Below are 10,592 nucleotides of genomic sequence, written 5' to 3'. Positions count from 1 at the left end.
GCGTGGAAAGGATCCACACACAGTGTTTTATCTCACCCATCCTTCGTGTCCAAACCTGACAGGTACAATTCCCCATCTTTACTTTGAGTTTCTATTTCAAGTCATGTCCTGTCTTATTTTGTAATCCTCTGTACTTTCCACATTTTCACTTCCTCTTATCTGTAACTTTGTCTCATTTTCATCACCGTCATGTCGTTCTCGCGTGTCGTGGCAGTGGTCAGATCATCTGTGAAGGTAAACATGTTTAAAATGTGAGCGAGTTGTGATGAGAGAGCTTTTATTACAGTCGAACCTTTCTTAGTTTATAGTCCTCTTCACTTCCTGAGTGACCTGCCCCACAGAAACAGGCCAGTTTCACAGCATGAGCTGTAGTGTGCGCCTGGAAGATGTTTAGGCTGATTTCTGGGGCTTTTCCTCGCCCGGGTCGTTTGCCTCACAGACTCTGTCAAAGTATGCACTGGCAGCCTTACATAAACCTTCTGGGTGTCTCTTGTGTCCGGCATTTATTCCTGTTTCCTGTCATTTGCATCGCCACAGTTGGGTGGCAGGCTGAGGTATGTAGTGTTAGCAGAGGCTAATGAAGCTGCAGCAGTACTCTGGATAGGGAAAGCTGACAATCAGCACCTTCAGTGCCCCCTCCCACATTTACATTGCTATACATAGTTTATTGTTCTAAATGTCTCACATGTTCTGTCATATTTCCAACTCTTCTCTCTGTATTTAACAACTTCTGTCTGAAGTCCTCCCACAGTCTGACTCCTGGTTTGTTTTCACACCTCCTAACTTCACCTTTATTAGCTTTTACATCCATATCTTTCTTTTCTTTACATGACACAGAGATGAAAGAGTCGTCTCTCACTGCAGCTTATTTTTATCTGCTATCATCAACCTCATTCACATCTCTCACACGCTCAACAGTAATTATTTACAATATTAGCAGATATTAACAGAAATGCCACCCACCTGCCCTGAAGCTACTGGGATAAAACAAAAGCCATCTTCATGCTACAGACCTCTGGGCCCGTATCCCTAAAGAATCTTTGTGCAAAAAGTGGCTCCTAGCGGCCAAATTCTAAGAAAATTCTCAGAGTCATGACGTTTTCTTAGAATTTCCCCTAAAAGTGACACGACAATCCCAGTTAATATAAAAGCTATTCCTCAAGATTCCTAGCGCTTAAAAGGGCTCCTAAGGCGAGATCTGCTACGAGCAGGGAAGAGGACTTTTAGTGGCTTAGGAGTTCCCCTAAGCAGCTGCACAAAATGGCCAACAGAAGAGGCAGGAGAGATGTCCTGCAAACACTGGATGACAGGGAATTATTGAGACGCTACAGATTGGATCGTGCAGGAATCATGTTTGTGGTGGATCTCCTTAGAGATGCAATTACTTCACCAACTCGACGCCACAACGCTATTACACCGGAGACGAAAGTAATCACAACCCCGAGGTATTTGGCAACCGGGAAAATGCAACAATGCAGCAGTGATGACTTGGGTCTGCAATCACAGACATTGCTAAAAGCTGAGCCGTGTTACCCTCGTTAAGACCACACTGGACTTGTAACGTTGTGATTTCTACTTCATTAAGGACAGCCCCTTGAGATAGGCCATCTTGTTTTCAACGGGGTCCATATGGGAGTGAAAGTACAAAATATGCCAGCTAGGATATTAATATGAGCAAATAAGACACGAATCATTATTTGAACAGGGTGTAATGAGTTTAAGTTTTCACATATTTTAGATTCTAATGGCTATAACCCCTACAGCTTACTATTCATTTTCCAGATATTTTCTTGAATGTGAAATATTATTTACAATTACGGTCAGCATAAGATTAGAGTGTATAATTATGTTTATTGATTTGAGGGTACATCCTTTGCTCATTATCACCAAAAGCTCATTTCCATCAAACTTGTAGGATCAACCAATCACGGCTTTTGAAATGATGACTCATACCTAGCAACGGGGTCAACCACACCTCCTCACTAAGATAGGATTTCCCATCCATTCCTTGCTCAGAGTTCACTGAAAATGTTCTGGAATCACTTCTAAGCTAAAACTCCTGGCAAGGAATTTTTAGGTTAAGTTAGGAGCTCTCTGAGAGGATTCTCAGAATCTTTAGGGATACGGGCCCTGGTCTTTTGTGTCACACATGCTCTTCCCTGTCAACTTTTGTATGTGTGATACAGGAAGTCAGAGGAAACTGACTGAAGACTTTTAGAGGAAATTTAATGGCTTCATTTATTAGCAGAGAGGAAGGAAACGTGAATCTGTGTGATTACCAAACTGTGGTGATTTTAATCACATAAGGAACAGTTAAGACAGATGGTTACTAATACTAATGCAAAGTAAACACATAACAGCCAAAATTTGTACAAAATAATTAGAATAATTTCACAGTAACATTAATTTGATTGATTCAGATGATCAAGACTGAAAAAAATAAACTTGCAGCGTTGATCCAGAATCCTTCAAACCACCAAAGTTTGAAGACCAAGTCTTTCCCTTCCAAAATAAAGCACCTTGAAATTGTTATTGTTAATCTGAGTACTTGACTATATAAGAATCCGTCCATTTACCATTTAATCTGGGATTATTTAAAAATAGTTTGAGTAAAACTTAAAAATATCATTTCTATCAGTTTAAAACTGATAAACATCATGTTAACGTGCACATTTCCTGTCTATATGTGTGAGGTACAGCCTCTATCACCAATCTTCTGTCGCCATCTAGTGAGCGAAAGCTGGAATGACTAAACTTTACGGAAACACCTTTAACATTATGAAGCAGTCTGAGATTGTTAACAACTCCATCTGGTTTTCTGCTCAGCATCCATTCAAACAAGTCCAAGTTGGTTCAAGAGAATCACTTTCAGAGTGATTACAAAAACTGGTCATTTCAAGATTTCACTGAGTAACGTGAGACTTTAGCACCACAGCTCATGAGCTTCTTTGGAGGTTTTTTTGGCTTCGTTTGGCACGATCACTCTGAAAAGGGTTGGGTCCACCTCTTTGAGAACATCGAGCAGATGTCTGCAGGCGTCATTTCCTTTTCGTCGCACGGTGTCGATTATGCATCGCACTTTATTTGCTCTGCTTTTTGTCTCACATGTCCCAGACTCCATCTCTACATCAATTATAATATGACGCTCGAGGAGTTTATCTACAATTTTGTTTAAACCCTCTGCAGACACTCTTTCAATAAACTCTGAGCGGATTAGCAGCAGCTTATCCTCATCTATTTTTGTTTTGTGGTGTGCGCTGTCCTCTGGTGAGACTCGGTCCTTTTCTGGGACAAACACTAAAAAGAGACTTAAATATGATTTCAGTTGAACGTTTATAAAATATCCTTGTAGCAGAAATTTATACAGTCATTTCTGCTGCTGCAGTGGAACTTTTACCATCACGACGCCAGGCTTCATTTCCATCTTGGTCCTTGACTATCAGAGTCACAACCTCCAGGTTTGCAGTCAGGAAAACCTCAAATGTTGGATAGTAATTCGGTCCAAGCTTTTTCCAAAACTCTGCGTGCTGAAAACCAACAAGAATCTGCGGTTTTAATAGGGACTGATAGAAAACTGCTTATTTTATATCTGACTTTATTTTCAGGGGCATTTTATTCACGACTGTTGGCTCACGTTCGGCTGTATCTTCAGGCCCTCGGGTTCACAGTGGACACTGTAACGCTGACCGATGTGAAGCACGCAGTCTGAAGACGTCTCAATGTATGTAGCATCATTGCCTTGTTGCTTTTTAACCTCAGTGGTAGGATATAAAATTATGTTAATGTTCATATGTTGATCTGTTTATCTATAGAAATCATTTATAATTATCAAGTGTCGACTAAAGTGTGGAACAAATGATCCAGTGTAGTCAGTAAACCCAGGTTTACTTTGTCAGTAGGGGGAGAGATAACTATGCAATCAACTCTGGATCGTTACTGAAGTCAAGAATAAAGCGCTGTGATTGGTCAGTGAGAGTGAGAGTCTGCAGTCTGAGAAGCTTGACTCTGTGCTTCTACTAACCAATGAATAAAGCCCAGGGTGTCTGCCCCCTACTGGAAGCATCAGAAATCTGCAGAGCGAGACCGCCTGAGTGCTCTATGCTTACCTCTGACAGATGGATTCTTTCATGCAGGAGAAACACGTTGATTTTTAGAGGCACTGTGTCTTTAAATCGCAGGAACAGCAGAACCTGGCCTGCTTCTGGGATTTTAAAGGACTTTTTAACAAAATTCCAGATAAGACCAAAGGCAGAGCGGTGGGAGACGTTCACAATCACATGCGTGTCGGTGATCCTCATCGGTTTCAAGATGCTTATCCCATCATCAAAGACGTGCGCGACAGACAGCAGGCCATCAACACACAACGCTGTGAAGGGAAAGAGCTGCTGCACTATTTCCTGCTCAGGGATTCATCCTGCACCATTTACTTTTCAACACTTCAGGTAGTTCAAACTAATCACTGTTATCTACAAGTTAGATGCTACCCATTTATTAATGTGTGCAACAACAATCATAATAAAGTGCTTGTTTTGATACTGAACACAATTCATCTCATCATCGCAGCACGGTGCTCACCCTCCTTTGTTTCACAGTGTGGCAGGTGGAGCTGACGGACTGCGTCCTCAGAGCACGTGATGTTAAACAGCGGCCCTGCAGCTGTTTTTCCAGCTTGTTGAAGGAGGCTCTCATCCCATTGGACATTCCAGTACAGCAGCTCCGCCTCCTGAGCCATAACAAACACCAGTCTGGTCAGAGTACACTGGAACACACCTGGACCAGGACACCTGAACCTGTAGAAGATGAAACGGTTAAACTAGAATCTAAAAGAAAGAAACCAACGAGAACATCTGAAGCTTCTGTTTGAGTCCAAACTGTCACATCCACCAAAGTGAGGGGATGCTACATCTGTAACTCTGCTGCTTTGGCTCTAAAGCCAAAGCAGGTTATTAATTCTACTTGTGGTTTGGGATATCTCAGGGTTTGACTCACATGTCACATAATTAGAACACGGTTGTGGTTAGTCATCCCGGAGGCTTCAGCCTCTTTCTGCACTGATAGTAACCTGCCATCGCTGTATTTGAGTTTTATATTATCAGAACACCTCAAATCACACAGAACCCAGATGAACCCTGTCATCTCTAACACAGACAGGCATCTGTGGAGGCAGCTGTTACTGGAGCTGGAGGGCCAAGTGAAGGTCCTGCCTGAAGTCTGACATCATCTCTGTCTGTCACTGAGGTGAGGGACGTCAACTGTCTGATCAGTTCCTTCATCACTGATAGTGCAAACTAGAGCTGAATAACTGAGATGCAACTGTGCTGCTCCCATCAGAAACTGACGCTCCAGATGATCTTTCAGGGGAAATGATGTCTGAGTGAGATGGACAAAGGAAAACACAGAGGGAGAGAAAAGCAAAGTACACAAATACACACAACGTCTCATATATTAGACATCGATGGAGAGGAGGAGGTAATTTACTATGTCACACCTCCAGGTGTGCAATACAAATCAGGTCACATCAGAGCATGTGTGACATCATTCTAATGTGGAGGTGAAAGCAGTGACAGCTGTGGTTTTAGTATCACCTGTGGGAGATTTGTGTGGATTCAGGTTGTACTTCAGGTGTGAAGCTTGATGGAGGCTGGAAATCAGAACAACACCAGCTGTTTAAAGCAGCAACAAACCAGTAAGCAGTGAAGAAACTACAAACTACACAACATACACATCAGCAGTTATATGTACGTACTTTCAAAACTGGCAGTAAAATAGTGGGACTAAAAACAATGAAAACATGGAGCCATGCAGGATAAAGCTTAAAGCATCCTGATAACGTACAATTAATCAGTGTTGCAGTGCAGGTAAATTCAACACGTGGAGTTAGTTTCTGTCCTGAAGCCTCCTTCTTTGTTCCATCAGACAAAGTTTAGACTACTACTATGAAAAAGTGCCGAGATTAACAGTCATTACATGTGTAAGTGATAAGAATCCGCTTGCTTTTGTCTCACCTTAATTGGCTCTATGTCATCCTCAGATAAATCAGCTAAAGGGTTTATATCCAATGTTTGTTCAGAGTCACCTGATGAGAGACAGACAGCAGAATAGTTCAGGATTCCCTGGAACACTTTTCGTCAGAGCTGACTGCAGACGTCCAAAGTGTACACTCAGAAATATTTTGCTAGAAATCAAAGCTGATTTGTGTCTGAATAATTTAATCCAGATCTGAAAACATGCTACCATTTTCAGCTGCACCACAGATAAACTTTTATAGAGCAATGTTTCCCAACCTTTCGGAGCCACAGCACATATTTCACATTAGAAAGAAATCACAAACAAAAATGTCACAAAAAGCATATTGATAGTTTTTCCCTGCACACCAGTTATAGTGGAATCCGCTTGGTTTGTCCCCAGTACACCTTTTTGCTTCTGACCACTAATCATGCTAGGGCTTTCATGTGGTCAGACTGCCTACTTTTTCTTTTCAGATATTTATCTATTAATATTACACGCTGCATCGTCTCACAGCATGACTATTATGTAATTTCTTCTTCATCTTCTTTTGTTTTACTGGGAGTTGGCAACCCACACTTCAGACTGTGTGGCCACCCATGGCTCCAACACCATTGTGAAGTTTGCTGACGACACAGTGGTGTTGGGTGCCATCTCCAACAACGATGAGGCGGCCTACATGGATGAAGTGAAGAATCTTGCATCGTGGTGCCAGGACAACCACCTCCAGCTGAACGTCAGCAAGACCAAGGAGCTGGTGGTGGACTTCAGAAGGGGTCAGCACAGAGACTACAAGCCCATTATCATCAATGGAGCTCCAGTGGAGAGGGTGCAGTCCTTCAAGTATCTTGGTGTCCACATCTCCTCAGACCTGACATGGGCTGCCCACATTCAGGTCCAGACCAAAAAGGCTAGGCAGCGCCTGTATCACCTACGACAACTGAGGAAGTTCAGGGTCTCTCCAAAGATCCTCAGGATTTTCTATACAGGCGCTGTGGAGAGCATCCTCACACAGAACATGACATCGTGGTTCGGGAACAGCTGTGTGAAGGACCAAAAAGCTCTCCAGAGAGTGATCCGTACAGCAGAACGCTGCTGCAGGATTGCTCTCCCCCCGCTTCAGGACACCTACACCAGGAGATGCCGGACTAGAGCAGCGCAGATACTGAAGGACCCGTCCCATCCTGGCAACAAACTGTTCCAACTTCTGCAATCTGGTAGAAGGTTCCGCATCTTCCGGGCAAGGACAGAGAGACTCAAGAGGAGCTTCTATCCCCAAGCCATCCGTGCCCTAAACACACACACCCGCCCTCTCACATCATCTATAATTGACTGAGACAGGACTCTTCCAGACACTAAACCAAGGCACAATGTACATTTCAATTCCTTTAATTTTAAATATGTTTATATTGTCTATCCTGTAAAATAGTCAGATGTCTATTCATATTAATGTACAGAATTCACCTGCTTGCTGCTACTACTGCACATTCACCTAATGTCTTCACCTTATTATATATATATATATATATATATATATATATATATATATATATATATATATATATATATATATATATATATATATATAAAAACACCCAGCACGCCCCTGCGGGCGGTTTATCCTTCAAGCTCGGGTCCTCTACCAGAGGCCTGGGAGCTTGAGGGTCCTGCGCAGTATCTTAGCTGTTCCCAGGACTGCGCTCTTCTGGACAGAGATCTCCGATGTTATTCCCGGGATCTGCTGGAGCCACTCGCCTTGCTTGGGAGTCACCGCACCTAGTGCTCCGATTACCACGGGGACCACCGTTACCTTCACCTTCCACATCCTCTCGAGCTCTTCTCTGAGCCCTTGGTATTTCTCCAGCTTCTCGTGTTCCTTCTTCCTGATGTTGCTGTCATTCGGAACCGCTACATCGATCACTACGGCCGTCTTCTTCTGTTTATCTACCACCACTATGTCTGGTTGGTTAGCCACCACCATTTTGTCCGTCTGTATCTGGAAGTCCCACAGGATCTTAGCTCGGTCATTCTCCACCACCCTTGGGGGCATCTCCCATTTTGACCTTGGGACTTCCAGGTTATACTCGGCACAGATGTTCCTGTACACTATGCCGGCCACTTGGTTATGGCGTTCCATGTATGTCCTGCCTGCTAGCATCTTGCACCCTGCTGTTATGTGCTGGATTGTCTCTGGGGCATCTTTACACAGCCTGCACCTGGGGTCTTGCCTGGTGTGATAGACCCCAGCCTCTATGGATCTTGTACTCAGAGCTTGTTCTTGTGCTGCCATGATTAGTGCCTCTGTGCTATCTTTCAGTCCAGCTTTGTCCAGCCACTGGTAGGATTTCTGGATATCAGCCACCCCCTCTATCTGCCGGTGGTACATACCGTGCAGGGGCCTGTCCTTCCATGATGGTTCCTCGTCTCCCTCCTCTTTCTTGGGTTTCTGCTGCCTGAGGTATTCACTGAGCACTCGGTCAGTTGGGGCCATCTTCCCAATGTATTCTTGGATGTTCCTTGTCTCATCCTGGACTGTGGTGCTGACACTCACCAGTCCCCGGCCCCCTTCCTTCCGCTTAGCGTACAGCCTCAGGGTGCTGGACTTGGGGTGAAACCCTCCATGCATGGTAAGGAGCTTTCTTGTCTTTATGTCAGTGGCTTCTATCTCCTCCTTTGGCCAGCCTATTACTAGGGCTGCCACGATTTGTCGACTAGTCACGATTACGTCGACTATCAAAATCGTCGACGACTGATTTAATAGTCGACGCGTCGTTTGAAACTTTGTACGATCACAAAAGACGCAGGAATAAGTGGCAGGATTTAAGAGTGTAATAACGGACTGAAACAGAAGATGGCAGCATTGCATGTACAAGGATGTCAGCTACCGTTAAACCCCGAAGAAGAAGAAGAAGAAGCAGCTGTGTCCCAGAATTCATAGCGCGGCCCAGCGCAGTTTCCAACAATGGCGGCAGCTAGTTAGTTTTAATGTTACTCTTATTATTCTTTCTGGGTCACAAAATAAACGTTTAACATATTTTCAGGCGAGAATGTAGCTGTGTAAACCTCAAATATCTGCTCAGTTTATCAGGACACCGCATATTTTCAAAAGCGCTCCGACGTTTTCGGAGACGTCTGTTACCCACTAGCTCGTTAGCGAGCCGGGGGCTAGGCTCACTAGCGCCGTGAGAACACCGGACTCCCCGCAAATCGTTTTCAAACCCACCGCCGTCTTTCGCTACTCAGGTTAAATATATATGAGTCACTTAGATAACTTAAAAATGTTATTGTTTGGCTTTTTTTTTTTAGTATTTTATTTGTTCCTGAGTAAATCAGTTTGTCTGAGATTAAAGTTATAGTTTTTACACAGCTGAATAAACGTCAAGCAGACAGCTGATTATCAGAAGTGTGAGATGCTCCAGAATATACTCCAGTGTCCTGTTAAATTTTAGATAGCAAGGAGTTTATTAATCTTCACCGAAACAATCTGCAAATTTCATTAAAATTCAATAAACTATCATCTTGTCTTTATTTTTAGTTAGCACAGACCTTAAACACTTAAAGCTGTAAGCTAATGATAGTTATATGAGAGCAGATGCTGCTGGTGCAATAAGCTGTAGTTTTACGTCTAATGGATGATGATCTGATTAGTCGACTAATCGCAAAAATAATCGGTGACTAGTCGACTATCAAAATAATCGTTTGTGGCAGCCCTACCTATTACCCCAGCAGGGTACCTGATCACGGGCAGGGCGTAGGTGTTGATGGCCCGGATCTTGTTCTTACCATTCAGCTGACTCCTCAGGACTTGCCTGACCCTCTGCAGGTACTTGGTGGTTGCAGCTTTTCTAGCGGCCTCTTCATGGTTCCCATTCGCCTGCGGGATCCCCAGGTACTTGTAACTGTCCTCTATGTCTGCAATGTTGCCTTCTGGTAGTTCAATCCCCTCAGTTCTGACTACCTTCCCTCTCTTTGTTACCATCCGACTACACTTCTCCAGTCCGAACGACATTCCAATGTCATTGCTGTATAGCCTGGTAGTGTGGATCAGTGAATCGATGTCTCGTTCACTCTTGGCATACAGCTTGATGTCATCCATGTATGTCATACATCGAGTAGAGTCCACCTACAGTCGTCAGGACCTTTTGAGTTTGGGATTACGCTGTGCAAGGAGCATTACATCGGACTACCACCACTTTCACAGCATTCCGGAGGACATAATAAGAGCTCCAGGGTCTCCGTGGTTGGTTCTTCCCAGCGGCAAGACAAAGAGGAAACGTAAACAAAGGAGGCAAAAGCGTGGCTGCAGGGCGGGTCCACTAGCTCGGCTAAAGAAACAGCCATTTAAGCCACCGCTTCCGAGTATTTTCCTCTCCAACGTCAGGTCCATAACCAACAAAATCGACGAACTGAGATTACAAATTGCAGTCAATAAGTGTGTACGGGACAGCAGCATAATATTACTCACAGAGACTTGGCTGCAGCCATCAATTCCGGACTCGGCTATTGAGCTAGCAGGCCGCACGGTTCACCGTCACGACAGGAACGGCCACTCCGGTAAGATCAAAGGAGGGGGTTTATGCATCTAC

At 43.9% G+C, this 10,592-nt stretch overlaps 2 protein-coding genes across 2 annotated transcripts in view; one reads left to right on the top strand and one right to left on the bottom strand.

Moving 5' to 3' along the window:
- The first annotated feature begins 190 nt into the window (after positions 1 to 190).
- LOC146567794 (uncharacterized) lies at positions 191 to 7,342 on the top strand. The gene is made up of 6 exons (XM_085287829.1): positions 191 to 234; positions 3,606 to 3,721; positions 4,179 to 4,442; positions 4,593 to 4,888; positions 5,148 to 5,238; positions 5,332 to 7,342. The coding sequence occupies exon 6, from the start codon at positions 6,686 to 6,688 to the stop codon at positions 7,340 to 7,342; it is 657 nt and encodes a 218-aa protein (XP_085143955.1). The 5' UTR covers positions 191 to 234; positions 3,606 to 3,721; positions 4,179 to 4,442; positions 4,593 to 4,888; positions 5,148 to 5,238; positions 5,332 to 6,685.
- The window catches only part of LOC146567793 (protein NLRC3-like), a 43,954-nt gene continuing 36,285 nt past the window's right edge, over positions 2,924 to 10,592 (bottom strand). Inside the window, exons 14-20 of the mRNA XM_085285657.1 lie at positions 6,006 to 6,076; positions 5,586 to 5,641; positions 4,576 to 4,790; positions 4,107 to 4,366; positions 3,635 to 3,754; positions 3,398 to 3,527; positions 2,924 to 3,297 (exon numbers count right to left, since the gene is read on the bottom strand). Coding sequence (XP_085141783.1) covers positions 2,924 to 3,297; positions 3,398 to 3,527; positions 3,635 to 3,754; positions 4,107 to 4,366; positions 4,576 to 4,790; positions 5,586 to 5,641; positions 6,006 to 6,076 — 1,226 coding nt within the window. The remainder of the gene's footprint in view (positions 3,298 to 3,397; positions 3,528 to 3,634; positions 3,755 to 4,106; positions 4,367 to 4,575; positions 4,791 to 5,585; positions 5,642 to 6,005; positions 6,077 to 10,592) is intronic.

Source organism: Mchenga conophoros, linkage group LG9 (assembly GCF_057382185.1).
Source record: "Mchenga conophoros isolate Kocher_MC1m ecotype Shallow Benthic linkage group LG9, M_conophoros_male_GT1.1, whole genome shotgun sequence".
NCBI lineage: Eukaryota > Metazoa > Chordata > Actinopteri > Cichliformes > Cichlidae > Mchenga > Mchenga conophoros.
This window is presented reverse-complemented; position numbering and strand designations above follow the sequence as displayed.

Bases quoted from the DNA above. Each gene is read 5' to 3' on its own strand.
- LOC146567794 (XM_085287829.1), top strand. From the start codon at position 6,686: ATGGATGAAGTGAAGAATCTTGCATCGTGGTGCCAGGACAACCACCTC.